The sequence below is a fragment of the Leiobunum rupestre genome, chromosome 7 (genome assembly GCF_980474605.1).
Source record: "Leiobunum rupestre chromosome 7, qqLeiRupe1.1.hap1, whole genome shotgun sequence".
NCBI classification, from domain to species: Eukaryota; Metazoa; Arthropoda; class Arachnida; order Opiliones; family Sclerosomatidae; genus Leiobunum; species Leiobunum rupestre.
This window is the reverse complement of record NC_143390.1, coordinates 28433882-28453431: the sequence shown is the minus strand read 5'-3', so window position 1 is coordinate 28453431 and position 19550 is coordinate 28433882. Positions and strand designations below refer to the sequence as shown.

The 19550-nt window shown below is 38.5% G+C and overlaps 1 protein-coding gene across 4 annotated transcripts; it reads right to left on the bottom strand.

The window, feature by feature from the left end:
* Positions 1 to 42: 42 nt before the first annotated feature.
* On the bottom strand, positions 43 to 7036 carry flfl (serine/threonine-protein phosphatase 4 regulatory subunit 3 flfl). Of its 4 annotated transcripts, none has more exons than XM_090181543.1 (16): positions 6885 to 7036; positions 6008 to 6232; positions 5785 to 5939; positions 5093 to 5716; positions 4869 to 5018; positions 4762 to 4806; positions 4582 to 4698; positions 4468 to 4522; positions 3983 to 4065; positions 3806 to 3908; positions 3577 to 3738; positions 3334 to 3503; positions 3128 to 3270; positions 2885 to 3060; positions 2487 to 2641; positions 43 to 2251 (listed from the first exon to the last, which is right to left on the bottom strand). In XM_090181543.1, exons 2-16 carry the CDS (start codon positions 6147 to 6149, stop codon positions 2147 to 2149), a joined length of 2385 nt encoding a protein of 794 aa, XP_090037669.1. In that variant the 5' UTR covers positions 6150 to 6232; positions 6885 to 7036; the 3' UTR covers positions 43 to 2146. The 4 variants fall into 4 exon arrangements, with proteins under 4 accessions (XP_090037669.1, XP_090037670.1, XP_090037671.1 ...); XM_090181544.1 differs by having other exon boundaries at positions 3577 to 3735; XM_090181545.1 differs by having other exon boundaries at positions 3989 to 4065.
* Between the last annotated feature and the right edge of the window lie 12514 nt (positions 7037 to 19550).

Here is a 19550-nt window from a genome sequence, read left to right as displayed (position 1 = left end):
TTTTTTAATTTCTTGAAGGGGAATTAATTATCACAATTCCTAGATATTTAAACAACCACTTTTTATTCAATAAAAAGAACAACATCATGGGCAATGTTCTAGATACACAAAGAACCCTACCTGTGAGCGTGGACCATTTTTAATAAGAATGAAATACTAATTTTTTAAGCTTTGTTTACCGTTATTTGATGGATTTTAAAAAATTTACAGAATTTATATCACTAATTATATTTTTATGCAAATAATAATAATGACAGTCATTTGTTAAACAGCTGAGTGTGAAAGAAATTGTTTTTTCAAAGTTCAATATTTTATAACAAATGAGGTGCCAAATTTAATTTTTTTAATTGTTTTTTAAAAAGGCATGCCTCATTAAGTTCTAGAAATATTTTGTATTTATAATAACCTGTTGAGAAAACTATTTTTGGTCTTCAAACTAGAAAGTATATCAAGTTCAATAATGTAGCTTAATATTACAATTTGAAATTTATAGCATTATCATGGCATAAAGTTTCCCAACCATCATTAATTACATTTTTGTCAAAGGAGTTTGTACACAAAAGGTTGTATAAAAATATTAGAGTCCAGTATTATGATGGGTTTCTTTTTTCATTTTTGTCCAAGGATTTAGTTTGTCCAGTTAGTTTTATTTTCCCCAAACGCTGGAGAAGTTAACCAGTCTAAAACTAAATAAAATTTTACATTTTTAAAAACCATTTTTGTAAAACTGTTTCTTTTGTTTATGTGACTGAAATCATAGTTTTAAGAGGGCATTAATCATTATAAATTAGCCAAAAAATTTAACAGAATAGACTTTTTAAATTGTTAAAACCACTCTTTCCTATTAATGTAAGAATCGCGCTTCTCTCTATTAAAACAAAAAAGTCTAGGAAAAATATCATTATTCACAAAATATAGAAAACATTTGGCTACTCTAAAACAGAATGGTTTAAACTGGTATTTTTTTAAGCCGTAGTACAATACACACTTTTGTTTTATTCCCCTAATATGTTTTACGGAAGGCAATGTTCTCTTATAACCACCACAAGTTGGTGCGATCTTATGTACTTTATTATATATATAATATATATACACACATTTACATGGTAGTTTTCTACCACTGGCTTCAATTAAAAATGGAGGGGAGTAGGGAAATTTTAATGAGACACTAGAACGAAGATAACAATTCATACTTTCGCGAGCAATATACATTTCCGTCTAAGGTTATTTTTTTGGGAACTAATACTGGAAAATGTATATGAATTGTGGTCTCCTGAATTCGAAATACTATAAGAAAAACATTTCCCAATCATATTTCACAAACTAGTTAATATTTTTAAAACATCGATAACTACAAGTGATAAACTTCCAAAAAAGCTTTTGAGAACATATCGAGGTGATAAATACGAACTAGACAGAACTGTTTCAAATTTAGCTGTTTAACAAAAATGTCGTTTTTCAAAATAGCTTTGACCAAATTTACCATCTATTAAGGACACAATAAAAATTATAGACAAACTAATATTCAGTAGCATTCTTAGTTTCAGGCCTGCCCAAAAGGGATTTATAATCAGAAATATTTAAAATAATAATAAAAAATGAGGGTTTAAAAAGATTTACAGATTTTGTTTTAATCGAATTCCACCGGATATTTTTCCTTTTAAGGAACAATTCACTTTCAGGCAGTGTCAAAAAATGAAATTTTTGTTTGCCACTTTCTCTATCGTGTATTAGCACTTTTTTTTTGTAAATCATTGCCTTTTATTGTAATTTTTTTAAATAGCATGTGCTTCAGAATTTGGTAGACCTGTAGTAAAAACGTTTCTTCAAAATTTAACAAAGCCAGTTTTTTCCTAAACATGTTTTTGCACCAATAAAAATTCCCAAAATGAAACAATCACTCTGCTTCTAATATCGGATGATTTTTTTGCAAAATTGTTTTAAATATGTTTTTTGTGTATTTTGTTTATAATAAGGCAGCTGTCTTTTTATTTTTTAAATGTTTTCTTTTAGTCAGGCCAAGGGCTCATTTTCCTTAAATGAGTTTTATTAATTACGTCCTGTTAAAAAGGTCAAATGACCCGAGGAAATGTTATAAATGTTTCACATTTTCACGGAAACCAATGGGGTTTTAAAAAAATCACTGCTATGATGATGATAACCGTGGACGTTTTGAAACCGGAAGGTTAGAGTTCTCATCATCTTGCTCTTCTTCTTCGTCCGAATCTTCATCAGGATAATCCACCAATCCCTAATTTGCAAATGGGTGATAACAAATTAACCAATTTGGGAAACTTAACGATATATCAAAATAAAACCGCATTAAATCACAGAACTTGGATTATAGAGGCAATATTTAGTGGAAACAAATTACAAAGAATAATAGGTATGCAATTTCTTTATTTCCAGAGAAAGATTTCTCCACTAAATATATCAACAACAATTGCGATCTTGAAAAATTTATTTTTAAAGCAATAAAACCTTACTTTTCTGGGAAGCGCTGAGGATTTCACTTCCACAGTAGTAACAATTGATGTAGTATTGTTCGGAGAGGAAGGACTTCTCTTGTGTATCACAGGTGATGCAGGTTTATTGTGAACAGCTTTCACATTTTCTTTTCCATCTGCATCTCTCGCAGCAGCTACATAAAAATAAACAAAGTGAAAGATTGCGATAGTTCAGCAGAAATTTATCCATTTCAGATTCAGTTTTTTTTTCTCCTATTTATATTAATATCTCAATACAACATGCCAATTCTATGTACAAAATTTTCAACTATTATCATTTTCTACTACAAATATAGCTCTTTTAAATCAAATAATTGATAAAAGAAATAACATACATAACATTTAAATAAACTCAGGAGTACAAAGCACAAGAATACCTCTTTTTTCGAGTATTTTCCCAAATTCAAATTCGTCATCCAATTTTTTATTCAGTGTATCATTTATGGGTTCTCCATCTTCCATATCTTCATCTTCATTGAACCACATTTCTTCATCCTCATCCAACTGGCGTGGGTCTCGTCTAAAATGATTGTTTCTTAATATAGAGGGAACCCTGTAGAGAATTTGAACCATTTTAAATAAATATTCACAATGAAATTGTAATTTCATAAGATACATACCCGTCAATTGGTCGATCTTTCAGTCTATCTTGATGCTGCTCATACCTAAGTCTTAGGGATTTAAAAGTTTGAACATAGTCCACTTTGTCTAAAATTTTACCAAACCTCTCCACAACGTGGGTACACAAAGACTTTACGTCCTCCTATTACAAACCAAAACATACTTAGTCAAATTAACAATATCAAAGGCATATTTATTGTATTACCACTTTGATGAACTCAAACATTTCCACAACAGCAGAGTCCAGTAAATTGTACCTTCCAGAATTTCGTTTAAAGGCATCAATAACAGGAGCAAAGAGATTGCCATTTACAATATAGCGGTTGTAAAACTCATCTTTCAAATTAATTATTTTTCTCATAAAACGTAATGCACCTAAATTAAAAATAAAAATAAAAATTGTTAATTTCCCACAACACGAGAAAGTTTAAAATAAAAAATCACAAACATAAAACTAAGAAAGTGTGTTTAGATTTCATAAGGACCAGTATCCTTCGAAGGAGATCTTTGTGGAGGATATAGTTTTTGATGTGATAGGTATGATGTTCAACACAAAATGTTAGCAGCTCTAGGATTAAACCTAATAGCTGGGCAGTCTGGCTGTCTTCTGCTTGAAAATGTAAAATGGATAAATTAAGAATTGTGTTTACAAATACAAACACATGCTAAAAACTTACCTTTACTGGGCTTATCCTCAGCCGTGTTGGCTAAAACTGGGGCTATTAAAACGTGCATACAATGCTTATAAAAAAAGTTTAAGAAGTCGGTCTTTTCAGATTTCTAAAGTAAAAAAAATATATATATATATATAAGTAATTCGAATTTATGGATCAGAAATGCAAAGAATACATTACAATTACATTAACATTAGCTAGCATGTTCTCAGGATCTAGTAGAAGCCTTAAAATACCAGATATCTGTACAGCTCCACCAAGCTCTGAAATGACACACATGATTAGAATAAAATTTTTATTAGGTGTTATAATAGGTGAAAACTATTCGCCAGTCTAGAACCATTCAATGAGTCCTTGCGCAAACTATCCCCCAAAAAAATTATCGAACCATTGTAACACAAACTATTTGCTCGTAGGAACTGGTTTTCGGACCTTTCCGAACTGTTCAAGCAGTACCTGCTCCAGTGCAGGTATCATCACGAACCCAAGGCTGAGCTCTCTTAATTTAGACTAGTCAATACGTGCTTTGTGCTTTAAGGATGGAATTCCAATTTTTTGTACAAGTTCTGAACTGTCCAGGACGTTTTGGTGACGTCATAGCTCAGTCAGAATCAGTTCTTTGAACGGTTCTGGACTTATGAATAAATTTCACCTAATAACCATACCTGGATCAGAATCACAAATCATCTGTTCAATTATGATATTAATTATTAGCTGGTCCTGAAATTTACAGTTGTTAAAAAACCTGTACATAACAATATTTTTAGAAGAATACATACTTCATCCTGAGTGACAGCTTGTTGAAGAGCATACTCTCTAACCATGGACGGACTGAAGTCCACAATGTAGGACAATATGTCAACGGACGCAGACTTGATGGTCAGGTAATCCATCCCCTTTAATACAATGTGCAAATTTATACATCTTTTTCACCCCCAATAAAAAAAAATTATACTAACCAATGTGATCTCCAAAGCTTGTAATATGCCAAGGTTGGAGAGAGCCTAAACATCATAAAATGAGTAATCTGGTTTTCTATTACCTTTATTACCTCTAATTTATTTACCTTGAAAAATGATTCTCTGCTCTGAGGTTGAAGAGTTTGTGAAAATGTGCAAAATTCCCTTAAAAATAGAACAAGGTCCTTTCGTTTTTCATCATCCGTGGCTTCATCTGTCAATTGCGCAAATAGCTCGGCCAAAAATTTCTCATCCTCCTTCAGAAGATTTAAATTAAAAATGGTTACAAAACATTATCTTTTACTAACTTCTCGAAAATTAATTTACTAACCTGCAACAATGAAACAATTTCAACTCGATTGAAAAAGATGAACGAACTTAGAGTTGACAACATATTCTCTTCAAACACAGATGGCGTTGGTAAGACTACATCTTGAATGTATTGAACCCGATAAGTTTGATGGATTTTGTTCACCAATTCTGGATTAGCAATTGGAACCACTTCTTTAAATCGCGAAACTCCTTTCAAATATTCCCGGTGTCTTTTGGGCACTTTCAAACTAGGGTCATACTCTAATACCCCTACAACGTCAAATATGACATCGTCCGAGAACATAACTTCAAAAAGTGCATTTTTATTTAATAGAAAGAGGTTCTTAAAAATGTCGTAAAGTTGATGAAGCCCGTCTAAATTTTCTAAGTCTTCGCAGACATGAAACACCTCTAGAAGTTTTTTCACATAGCCTTCAGTTTCAATTGCCATGGCAAGTTTTTCTCTCCTAATTGGAGAAGGTAGACAGGTGCTTATAAGTTCACTAATTTCTTCCAAACGACTTAGTTCACAGGGGGGCAATTCTATTGGAGGGGCTGTATCTGACACATCTTCAAAACGTTCATCTTCCGATTCTTCAACTATATCTTGAGTGATTTCTACTGAAGGATCTTTACCTTGAACCTTTAAAAATTAAACTTATCTTAAAGACAAAAAAAATCCACAACAAAACTACTCTAAATGTTTCATACTTGGCAAATTTTTTCCCATATCTCATCACATCCAGCTTTTTCTTGGAAGCTCAAAGCTAAATCATAATTATCGCCTTCAGACCAAACAATTAAAGTTTCTTGTTGTTTTTGATAAGCAGTGTCAGGCTGAATTTTTGATTCTAACAATATATTGCCTGGAAAATGCAAATACATCGATATACAAAGTAATGCATATTCAAAAACAAATTTAAAAATTAAATACCATCTGATTCTGCCCGAACCAATAAAGACATGCCCTTAAGTTTGTCAACGTAAGAAGAGGATACATGACCAGTACCCCGATCATCCCACTGCCGTTCAGCATTTAATGCATATAGTTTTACACGCCGTCTTGTATCTGCCATGGTCAATTTTTGACCAACTACACCAAAGGACACTGGTCCAATATTTTCTTATTGATAGATTACATTCCTATGTTTTGGCAAAACTAAAGGTAAAAAATTGGCGTACATTAGAAATTGAAAGAAATGGGACCTCAGTAGAGTTAAACACTTTTAAAATAAAGTTAATTTATGTAAATTATGTTGACTATTGTGAAGTACAATCCAGAATTATGTCAAATTCCCATAATTACCTTCATGTAGAGAAGAAAATGTATAGCTTTTTATTTTATAAAACTGACCAACTTAAAAATAATAAAAAAAAAATTCAATAACAGCTATGATAAATCTTGTACTATCATTGAATATTAAAATCTATGATATTAGGCATAATTTCAAATTGTATATCACATATACATATAAACCTACTAATACAGTATAATTCGTAGGCCTACACAGTAGTTGTAATCAATTATTTTTATATTTAGGGCCTGGCTAGGTTAACTAAAATGAAACCGAACAAAAATTAGTAAAAATTTTGCTATTCGGAAATATTTGCATCATGTTACGATATTCATTTCATAGCTGAAATGCGCCTAGCAAAAAGGAAGTGTTTCTAAGCCTAGGAAATCAGGCTAGGCTTTTTATAAACAGACAGTCAACAACAATGCAGCGGATCAACGGCAAACCCGAACGCATCGTTGGTTTCGCTATTCGACACCCACGAAAACCTCAACAAAATAATATTTTTATACTTACTTTGGAAATGTTAAATTAATTTATTCGATGCCACTGAAAATTCTTATGTTTTTTTTAACTAACTATCATGACTAATATAAGTCTAAAACCGGATAAAAACCGTTAACACACTTTGGTTTGGACTGATTGACCCCCCATATAACCCGAATAACACGCCATTTTGAAAAAATATTTTGGAGTCTTGTCACGTGACTTTCTACGGGGTTCCAACACTTAAATCAAGTGAAACCGCCAAATTCAAGAAGATTATACCGATTATACCCTACACCATATGTAACATAATTACTCATAAGTATGCCACTAGCTCTATTTCTCCAATAACGGTTTGTTTAACAGATATTGAATCTCAAATGCCGATTATGCCGTCGCACAACTAGCTCTACGTTTGATAAACCGACGGCTATTATTTTAGTAATAATAATAATAATTTTATTTCATCAGGTAAAGAAAGCTATACACTTATTGTGCCCTGACATTACACTCAATTAATACAGTCAGATAATTCACAGTTCCCTGGCAAGTGCTGCTACCAGCGTAGGGGACAAGTAATGAACAAGCAATGGACCAGTAATTGAAAGGAAAAAAACACTAGAGTTTACAGGCAAAAATAAATAAAAGAGCAAAGATTACATAGACATAGCTATAGATAAATACACCCAGTACCCAAACAATATATACACACACATTAATAAGAACCATCCGCGAAACTTATCTAAACGGGCCTTAAAGGCAAACACCGACGATTTAATTTTAACGTCCGACGGAAGACAGTTCCAAGAGTTAATAACGCGTTGGGTAAAGAAAGTACGCCGAACCGTACCGAGGCACCTTTTTTTAATAATGGTGGGAGCTTTGCGCCCTGTCCATTTGAGGTCAAAAATTGTGCTGCAGACACGGCATAATGAACATAGATAATTTTGAAGGTTTCAACAATGTCCACCCGAAGACGTCTATCAGCGAGCGACATAAGGGCTGCGTTCAACAACTATCAACGGAGAAAAACCGCTGAGTTATCGTTGAGTTCTTTTAATCAACGCTACGTCACAAAAATCTAAAAGTTGTTGTACGATTTCAAGTTCGCTGACTTAACGAACAAAATATCGTCTGCTACCCCTCCTTTAACTTTGTCGAATGACGTCACGACACCGATGAGCAACGGAAAAACCTGCTCCTCCGACCGCTGACTTCGTTGAGCAACATGACGTAGAAACCGGAAGTTAAAAAAAGCGTACAGTAAGCTCAACGCTCAGCGCTGACCTCAGCGCTGAGTCCCGCTGAACGTAGCCACGGTTCAGGCGATTGAGGCGATCTTGGTAGGAAAGACCGCGTAATCGAGCTACAAGTTTTGTGACCTTTCGCTGCACACGCTCGAGGTTATCTATGTCCTTCGCCAAATGAGGGGACCAAATACTGGAGCAGTAGTCGAGGTGGGGACGTATGTATGTACAGTCCTGATCAAATGTTTCTGGCCGTTTTTGTTTGGCAGTCCATTTGTTTCTCTTTTAGGTAGAGAGCCGATTGAGGGCTTCACGGAAAGAATACCCTCACGAAAATATTATGCCGGTTACGATAATGCGCTACCACTAGTAGGGCACAACCCATACCGGAAATAGTAAAACCCCTCCGAAATGGCGTCACGAAAAAATTTGTATAATTTGTCGTGTTTACGCTCGTTCGACGCGTTATCCTATTTAAAAACCAAATCTGGGTTCACTTTTCTAATCGGAATTGTGGTTGAAAAGTTATTGAAGAAATAGTGACGACGTAAAACACGAAAATTAACCCTAATTTGGTTTTCAAGTGAAACAAAAGCAAACGTGAAAGTAGTAATATTTGAAATAATATCGCGCGAGACCATTTATTTAATAAATTATAATTATAAATTTTAATAAATGGTCTCGCGCGATATTATTTCAAATATTACTACTTTCACATTTGCTTTTGTTTCACTTGAAAACCAAATTAGGGTTAATTTTCGTGTTTTACGTCGTCACTATTGCTTCAATAACTTTTCAACCACAATTCCGATTAGAAAAGTGAACCCAGATTTGGTTTTTAAATAGGATAACGCGTCGAACGAGCGTAAACACGACAAATTATACAAATTTTTTCGTGACGCCATTTCGGAGGGGTTTTACTATTTCCGGTATGGGTTGTGCCCTACTAGTGGTAGCGCATTATCGTAACCGGCATAATATTTTCGTGAGGGTATTCTTTCCGTGAAGCCCTCACTCGGCTCTCTACCTAAAATAGAAACAAATTGACTGCCAAACAAAAACGGCCAGAAACTTTTGATCAGGACTGTACGATACAGGATTCTAAACGATTTAGGACTGAAGTGCGAGAAGGCGCGTCGTAACATGTATAGGGCCTTCATCCCACGAGCAGAAGCCACCTTACTGTGCGACGTCCCCAATAGATGGCCAGAGAGCATGACTCCGAGGTAACGAACAACAGCCTGGGCTTCAATATCTCTACCTCTCAGCCGGTAATGAAATTTTGGATTTTTCGCTTCACAGTGGAGCACCATGGATTTCTCAGCATTAAAGCTCATACCGTTTGAAACCACCCAGCTCTCAATAGCGTCAATATCGCTCTGAAGAGCGTGTGCATCCGATAGTGAGGTGATCTTTTGCCCAACCTTGTTGTCATCCGCAAAGAGTTTTAGGAGAGATTCGCGAACCACCGAGTGCAGGTCGTTAATAAATATAACGAACAGGGTAGGACCGAGAACAGACCCCAGAGGCACCCCGCTTATGACCTTAGTCAAAGATAATATAACTATACGTACCCTAGATTCGAAATCAATCTCCTTGCACGTAAACGCAGGCTCTTACTGAGTTCCCGGTGGAAGTCGGAAAAAACTGCCTCCATGGAGCTGGCAGGGCTAGTGGCTACCGACATCTAGTTAAAACGTAAAGTTTTAGTGAAAATTGCGCCGTGGTTTTTGACTTGCGGTTTTCAAGATACTAGATATTTTTGCGTTATATTGTTTTAAAACAATAATGGATCATGCCTGTAGCTCTAAAAATGTTTCTAAACGAAAGAAAACTAAAGGCGAGTCAGTGGCGCCGATCGCTTTTTTCCCCAATGGGGGCCGAAGCTCACTAATAAACTTGGAATGAGGCTGCTGGCGACACTTTCTTGTTACGGATGCTTAAAAGTAAACGGCCTTGAACATCGGCGGTTTTACCAATGGGGGTTTTGGCCCCGCCGCCCCCATGGGATCGGCGCCACTGAGGTGAGTAATATAATCTTGGGTTATCTGCTATGGAGCCCGATTTTTCCGACTTCCGGCGCGAACTCAGTAAAAGCCTCACGAGAAAACGCGCTATCGAGAAACGCCCTAATTTCGAATCTAGGGAACGTAGTTATATTATCTTTGCCTTAGTCCAGGAGGAGCTAGCACCACCAAGGACCACCCGTTGAACCCGACCGCTCAAAAAGTCAGAAATCCAATTAAGAAGCATACACGGAATTTCAAGAGCTTCCAGTTTACGAATGAGCAAGGAGTGGGGGACGGTGTCGAAGGCCTTTCGTAAGTCCAGATAGTTGAGATCAACCGAGTCTCCATTGTCAAGCCATTCAGTTACATCCTCCAGGGTAGCAAGTAGGTTGGTAAAACACGACCCTCTTAGGAGAAACCCATAATGGTCGATGGAGAAGAACAAGCGCGTATCAAGGAAATATACCAGTGTGTCCCGAACATTAGTTTCTAGTTCTTTACAAGAGAGGCATGTAAGACTAATACCCAGTGCCGGCCCTAGGGCGGTGCGAACGGTGCGACCGCACGGGCGCCGTCATAGGTGGGGGCGCCGAAACGGGATCGGGACCACGGGACCAATAATTTTTGACCGCAAACCGAAACGCCTGAAAATATAATTTTGCACCCTAAAAAAATATCAAAGTAAGTAAACAAAATCAATAAAATATATTCTATTAACATATTATATTTAGTCATGCCCAACTATACAAACTATATTATTTCCATTCGTGTATTTTGCTTTACTATATTATTTCCCTTCCAAGTTCCACATTCACTAAGTAATCTCGATTCGATTTTGTTGGGAAATTAATCGGTATATAATATCAAATTCTCGATAGAGCAGAAACAACGACGTAGTAAAGAAGAACAAACCGGAATTCGTTGTATTTGAAGCAAATTATTTGTTGTGAAATTAGTTAAAATTGTCAATTTAGAACGGTAGTCTAGAACCATAGATATAAGAAATGTATATAAAGGTCTAGATAAATTTCGGGGCGTCTAAGCCTAACATAAAATACGGAATTGACACCTAGCAGACCCCGTGAAGGCACGTGACCAAGAGCGCGAGCTCTCTTAGCATTTTAGTACTAATTGCTTGACCTTTCCGCAGGCCGTAGTCTTTAGACACCATCTGTTGGTGACTTTTAGTATAATTTTTAAGCAGGAAACAATTTCTCTCGCGACGATAGCACGAGCTCTCTTACCGATAGATAGCGCCTTATAAGGATAGCCTGCAGAAATTAGGCGTTTCTGCTAGCTGTCACCTCCGTATTCACTCCCTTTGAAATATTTTATCTAGACCTTTATATACGTTTCCTATATCTATGTCTAGAACACTCTAGACGAAAGGCCCTTATGAAAGTTTCTAGTTGTGTAACGAACTTTCACAGAAGCAGTCAAGTTTTGAGCAGAAGACAATTTCAGGTACTATGTGTCAGTATCTAACTTATTAGTAATTAGTAATGAAATGAATACTAAACTTTTAACGTTAGTTTTGCCAAAATATAAGTTATATTATATAACGAAAGGTAGTTAGGAATAATATTAGTAATAGTCCTGTAATCCTGTTTATAAAAGAAAAGTTACTTTTTATAAACAGGACTATTACTATAATAATAACAATTTTATTAGTCAGGAAAAGAAAGTGAAATACACTTATTGAGCCCTGAAACACGAAATATACAAACAAAAGAAAACAATATGAACGAAAGTGACATACAATATGGGTATACAGTGTGTCAGAATTTATAGCCCGGCGTACCTAGTAACAAAGACCATACCACCGGAGGTCTATCATTATAGTGCCCTACGCCAGCGTCCACCTAGCCCGGACAGGTGACAAATCCAGCATCTGTAGCCGAACCCTACTACTGATGGTCGCACCTTTGACGCAAGCCACTCAACCCAGCAGAAGGTACAGCAATGGGTGGACCAATTCCCACTTCGCACACAGCAGTGGGATTAAGAGTGGATGCTGTAGCAACTCCAGCCGACACCCTACCTACGGAAGTAAGGAGTCAAACCCTTTGGAGAGAGCTCCTAAAGGGGAACGACGAGCACACAGCACGTGTCAGATTTATAGCCCGGTGTACTGGTAAGATTTAAACCACACCACCGGAGGTCTATCATCAGAATGCCCTACGCCAGCGTCCACAAGCCCGGACAGGTGACAAAACCAGCATGGGCAGCAGAACCCTACTACTGATGGTCGCACCCTTGACGCAAGCCGCTCAACCCAGCAGAAGGTGCAGCAACGGTTCGACCAGCTCGCCACTTCCCACACAGCAGTGGGAATGAGAGCGGATGCTCTGGCAACTCCGGCCGACACCCTACCTAGGAAGGTAGAGAGCCAAACCCTTTGGAAAGAGCTCCTAAAGGGGAACGACGAGCACACAGCAGCCCAAGTAACCCATCACAGCTGGCACCGGAGATCCCGGTGGACTCCAAAAGGCCGGGAAACAGGGCCGCCATGCCCGCATATGGAGACCCGCCGCCCCACAGCAGGCTACCCAATCCGCCGAGGCGGCCAGTTTGCCTGGACCCTCTCCGTTAGCCTGAGCTGAAGCTCAGAATCCAGCCCAAACCTGACCGAAGTCGGAGTTGGAGATAGGACCATTTGATCGGAGCTAACATCTCCCAGTGCGCCACCGCCCTTATTGGTTACAAGATTCGGACCCTGACTCCCCGGTAAAGCCACCAGTTATTACACACTCCGACCCGTTAAGAGCCAATATGGGTATACAGCGCGCAGATAGAAAATTATATAGAGATATATATACATTTTTTTTATTTATTTTTTTACCAGCCACAAAACTTATCAAGGCGGGTCTTGAACGCTGGGGCTGAGGATTTAACTTTCACAATTGTCGGGAGCTGATTCCAATCATTCACAACCCGTTGAGTGAAAAACACACGGCGTTGCGCGCTATTACAGCGCTTTTTGACAATTGTGGAGGCTTTGCGCCCAGACCATTTGACCTATAAAAACTCATTATATTGGACATTGTAGAGACCATGAATCATTTTGAACGTCTCAATGAGATCATATCTTGCACGCCTGTCCTTAAGGGACATTAAATTTAAGCGTTTAAGGCGCTCTTCGTAAGAAAGAGTACGCATACCATTAACCAATTTCGTGGCTTTTTTTGTACTCTCTCGATATGCTCAATATCTTTGACTAGATGGGGCGACCAAATACTCGAGCAGTATTCGAGATCAGGAACGTCATTTCAGGATTTTACAGGAGGGGGCAGAACTATAGAGCTCCGGAAAACCAGTTTTTTAAAAGGACAAAAACCCATCAAATTTCATATTTTTGGGATTTTTAATCGAAATAGTTATTGCATATTTGCTATTGATTTTCAGGATAATAGCGAGAACCAAAAATTTCCCAAGATATGCATGAACATTTTAAGATCATAGAAATCCAGGGGGGGGCAATGCCCCCCCTTGCCCTACCCAAATGACGTCCCTGTTCGAGATAAGGGCGAATATATACAAATGTTGTAAAATATTGTAAACGACTTAACACTGAAATGCGAAAAGGAACGGTGTAGTAAACAGAGAGCACGCATAACACGAGCAGCGGTAGCATGACTATGAGTAGCTCCAAACATACGGCCACTGAGCATAACCCCAAGATCACGGACTACAGATCGAGCCTCAATCAGCCTACCACTCTAATGGTACCCAAAGAAGGGTTTTTATCCCCACAATGCAGTACCATTGACTTAGAGGCGTTGAAACCCATGCTTTTGGAAGACACCCATCGCTCAAGAGCTTGGATGTCATTCTGTAGGGACGTCGAGTCACCCAGTGACGAAATTTTGCGGCCTATTTTTTTGTCGTCTGCAAATAGTTTCAGAAAATACTCCTTGACAACCTGGGGCATGTGATTGATGAAGATGACAAAGAGAGTTGTACCCAAAACCGAACCCTGGGGGACACCGCTGGTCACGTCACACCAAGAAGAACGCGCACCCCCCAAAACAACCCGCTGAGAGCAACCAGTCAAGAATTCAGAAATCCAATGTACAATCGTAGTGGGGACCTCTAAAAGCTCCAGTTTACGAATAAGTAGAGAATGTGGCACCGTGTCGAAAGCTGTCCGCAGGTCCAAATAAATTAAATAAAACGAGTCACCACCATCAAGACATCGAGTGACCGCCTCAAGAGTGGACAACATATTAGTGAAACAAGATCACCGTAACAGGAAACCATGTTGAACTTTAGAGAAGAACGATCAACCCTCGAGGAAAGACACCAAAGTATCTCGAACATTTGTCTCCAAATGCTTACAAGGGATAGAGGTAAGACTAATGCCTCTAAAATTATCATAGGCACAGGAGCCAGGGGTTTTACGGATAGCACGGATGTTCGCATGTTTCCACAACCCAGGAAGTCTACCCAGTGAGATAGAGCGCGTATAAAGCGAGAGTAAAGGCGAGGCTAAAATCGAAGCGCCCTCGCGTAGCAGCCGAGGGTGGACATTATCTGGAGATTTAGCAACCGATAGCTGTTGTAGGTAGCGTCTAACAGTGGAGTACGTCAAACCGAAGTCAAGAGGAGTTAAATCGCTAGGAGGCGAAGTAAATTGAGAAAATAAATCTTCTAAATACACAGCCTCCAAATGAGGCTCCACATTGAAAATAGATTTAAAAAATAACGAATATACGACCGCATATGGGCGGGGGGCGCCACAATGAGATCTCGCACCACCAGAGAAACTTGCTGGGGCCGCTACTGCTAATACCCCGGAAGTTGTCGTACGCACTGGAGGCGGGTGATTTCCTGATCGCCGTAACGTTGGCTTGTTTCCAAATCGTAGGCAAGCGACCGGACTCCAGGGAGCGCTTGAATATGGCGAGAAGGGGGGGGGTGGAAAGTGTAGACGAGCCCTCTCGCAAGAGGCGTGGATGAAGGTTGTCTGGGCCCGGTGATTTGTCTATTTTCAGACGTCTGAGATACTTACGGACAGTGGCATATGTTAGGCCAAAGTCCTGGGTAGTTAATTCATCACGGGCAGGAAGGGTTGACATCTCGAGTTGTGAGAAAAGTCACCCAGAAGAACCGCTTCCTCATGGATTTCGTCGACAAAAACCGACCGGAAAAAGGCATTGAGTGTTTCAACAATCGCGGTTGGATCCCGAATGGTGTCCCCTGCTTGATCAACGACCACCGCTAGGGGTTTTTTAGGATTAAGTGAGTGAGCCACATGAGAATAGAGAGCTTTGGGATTGGTTGGGAGTAAATCCACAAGTGAGGCTTCATATAAATATTTTGCAGCTCGGATGTGTGAAATGAGTTTGTTGCGGTGTTTAGAGAAGTTCTACGGAGTGGACAAAAGCTGTGGAGAGTCGGGATCGTTCGTATGGGGCTGGTACAAACAGAGGAACGGCTGAAACGTATATACAGTGGTGAATGTGCTTGGAAGGCTAGAGTACTGAGCAAAGACAGCCTACGACAATACTCGGCTAAGGAAAAACCAGCTCCGGAGATGTTTTATGACGGAACAAAGATCAGCAGTCTGCTGTTCCAGGACCGATCTGGGTCATTGTTGACAGCGGGGCGTCAGAGTAAGCTGACAGACTGCTCACCTGAATGTCCTTTGTGCGGGTGGTATTTTGAAGATATTGAACATGTTTTGGCGGAGTGTCGTGCTGTGGGTTAGGTGCAACCAGAGGAATGACTGGAGGGCTGAACGGTTTGGCTCGTCTCTCAAAGATATGGTTGGCTTTGGGCACTCTGATTTTAAACCCGATAAATATTCTTAAGCGTTAGGTACTACCATGAATATCGAACTGCATTAGGTAGTCTGACCTCAGTCGCTAGGATGGGAGGGGCTTAGCTATCATGACGTCGGTTTGAAACTTGACTAACTTTCAGTGCCAAGGCTTAGTGTTAAATTGTGTTTCTAAAATTTTAATACACATCTTTTTGATTGAACGAAAATAGGTAAGAATATGAATAACAAATTCCTTTATATATGATTATCAATTGATTTTGTAGTAGTAGAGGTATTTTTCTAAGAATCACTAGTCATTTTCTGCGCCGGTTAAATCGCGCAATCCCGGAAACTTTTTGTGAATCGAGTCAATGACAAATGTCTGTCTCCTGATTGGCTCAAGTGATTACATAAAACGCAGAAAGGAACCGCCCATCTAAGCCCCAGATGGTAGAAAGGGTATTGATATAGTTCGATATTCATGGTTGAAATAAATACATTAATGGTACTACGTGTAGCCTAGGCCAAGCGCTCACTGCTCTTCGTAACATCTCCGTCCTAGCTTTTACAAACCTTTGCTTCGTAACGGAGACAATGCCTTGTGGAAGGCAGGATGGATACGAAACGGAGAGCTAGTGGGCGCCTAGCCTAAAGCGCCACCTAACTTAAGTGGCGCTTTACATGTAGTACCCCAGGAATACGGAACAACTGCCGGTTGTCTGCTAGTTATCAAACTCCGCGTAAGGTGTCTATTTCTTTATTATGTCTGTGGTCTTTTCAGATTCTTTTGAGCCTAGGCCTAACTCTTCTAAGCTTGGTATGGGTTGAAATAAAGCTGGTGGAATATCCCACTTCGACGACTGAACCATATTGGTCATTTTCCCGAACCTTTTCTTTTTCTAAACTACTCATTATTTAACTTCATTCGCACAAACCAAGCTAGTTTATGAATTTCAATAAAGCTACATTGGGCTGACTAAAACTCCGACACAAAAATTCCTTCTCAATTTAGAGATGTTAGTAGTCAATAGTGTGACTCCCGAAATTACTAGGATGAATAAAAAGATTAAAATCTTCACGTAGTCCTTCTTTTTACTGGTTCGTGGTGAAACAAACCATTAGTGAAATTTTTTGAATTGAATAAAGGTACAGTGGCATACTTATGAGTAATTATGTTACATATGCCTTGCCTACACGAAGGAAACTGATGTATGCGTAGACATTAGCATAATATGTAGTAAATGACATCTGCGATTATTATTTTTTACTACCAAAAATCTGCAGCTTTTCGTTTTCTAACACTCATACACACAAAGTTACTAAACGCGTATGCTCCATTGCTAGGTTAATTCGCCGTAACTTAAATTTCCGATCATCACAACTTATTAAACAATTGTTTTATTCCCTTTCCCTCCCTTTTATCATATGTAACATAATCACTCATAAGTATGCCATAAAAGTATTTTCGTTAATGAAACCTTGTTCACGGGATATGACGTAAATTACGTCACTTAGAACTCCGTGACGAAATATGCGTCATCAACTTTACGGATGGGAAACGGAAGTTAGTGAGAATTCCTCGCGCGTTTCTGACTTTGCCCATGTCAAGTTTAGCTCGTGCCTCGCGATCACATGATTACATTTCCATGGTAACCTTTTCAATAGCGCAAGGATTATAAGAATTTTCGAATTTTTGGGTCCGCTCAATGTTTGTTCCGCGTGAAACACTGTAGCGGCGCTAAGGGTGAGCTGAAGTGGTCTTTAGCCCCCCTGCATTTCTGAGAGGGGCCACATAGCCACATATTTATATTGAAAGGGCCACATATTCATAATTAAGAGGCCACATATTTTAATTTATGAATTTTCATTATCTCTAGAAATTTGTTTTATTGCGAAGAAACGTTTTTCTGGAAATAATCTTTCAAAATCAATTTGTTTACTCAAAAAGGTAGTAGACCATAAACGTATAGATTCGGGAGGAAGGTAGCGGAAATTGAGAGAAAGTTGAAAAGAAAGGGGCTTATGGGAATTTAGGGAAATACCCCAGGCATGCACATGTCCCCTCCAGGTCAGATACAAGGTCAGTAGGGGGTCCAGAAAACGCGACGAGAGCCGCAACAATAAAACGACCATGCTCTTCTCGCTTCCTGGAAAATTGTGGGTTTATTCGATTTCACCACTTTTGCGAAATATGGTCAATCAAAGGTTCCCGCTAAGGGCCACAAAATAATTAGCCCACCTCTGAAAAAACCTTAGCGCCGCTACTGGTGAAACAAGGTCTCATTGAATTTTTTTCAATGGAAATATTATACAGAGGCATACTTATGAGAAATTATGTTACATATGCTTTTATCGATTATTGTTGCCCAATATAGACCCCGCTCTTAGCGCTTTGCAAAAAGCGAAAAACCAATTCTCGAAATTAGCCATTCTCCTGGAGAAACAACCTGGTCTTGACCGTCTTTCTCGGTTGCGTACATAAACTTGTACAATGGCCTAGACCTCAAGCTACGTTTTCTCCTTAAATTGGGGCACCACTACCCGTGTGAAAACCCATCACCAAAACGACTAGACATCTATTTTTCTCATAGCGTGATTAACGACTGGAATAGTCTGCCCAATGACATTGTCACCCAAAAACCCTACTGTACATTTAAAAATATGTTGTGGAGCTATTTGGACGAAAAACTTAATGATATTGTTAGCTAAGTTCCTAGTTTTTTATTTTAGTTGACTTATGTTTTTAATGTATCGAAGCTCAAACATAATTCATTCTTGAGCGGTCCTTAAATAAATAGATTAATAAATAAACATAAATAATGGTTAAAGTCCCAGGCGTTTTTAATGGTCCTTATACTCTCCTGAAAAAGAGCGGTCCTAATTATATCATATTCTACAATCATCACGAGACCCTGGAAACTTTGTAATTGTGTAAATTTTCGATAATTTCATAAAATGAGTTAATTTGCGTCTAGATACTCCTTTTGATACCTTCACACTTACACCATGGAGGAAGCACGTGACTGATACTGCGTTCAGTCAATAGGAGCGGACATCTTCATAGAAGAGGAGGGGTTCAAAAATCAAGTGGCTCTGCCGAACGGCGGAGACACGAACTGAGTCTAAGCGGACGATTTTCGTGAAAATTGTTTTTTCTCCCTACGGGAATTTGTTTTCCTAACTGTGTTGCAATTCGGAGACTTTTTAATAATATTAGTGTTTGTACTCAACTTTGAATTTTTCATATGATTTTTAGTAAGTTTCCAGGTTTTATTTAAAACTACTTTCATAATTTTCCCTTAATTATTTCGCTCGTAATCTACTTTTAAAATCGAAATGAATTCCCCGCCTTTGGGACCTATATTTGTGCTAGGCCTCGGTTTTAATGTTTGGAATTTAAAAATCATTGCGCAATACCGAGGCCTAGCACAAATACAGGTCCCAAAGGCGGGGAATTCATTTCCTCGCCTTCAAATTTTCGTCGATTTTAAAAGTAGATTACGAGCGAAATAATTAAGGGAAAATTATGAAAGTAGTTTTAAATAAAACCTGGAAACTTACTAAAAATCATATGAAAAATTCAAAGTTGAGTACAAACACTAATATTATTAAAAAGTCTCCGAATTGCAACACAGTTAGGAAAACAAATTCCCGTAGGAAAAGCCATGGAAAAGCA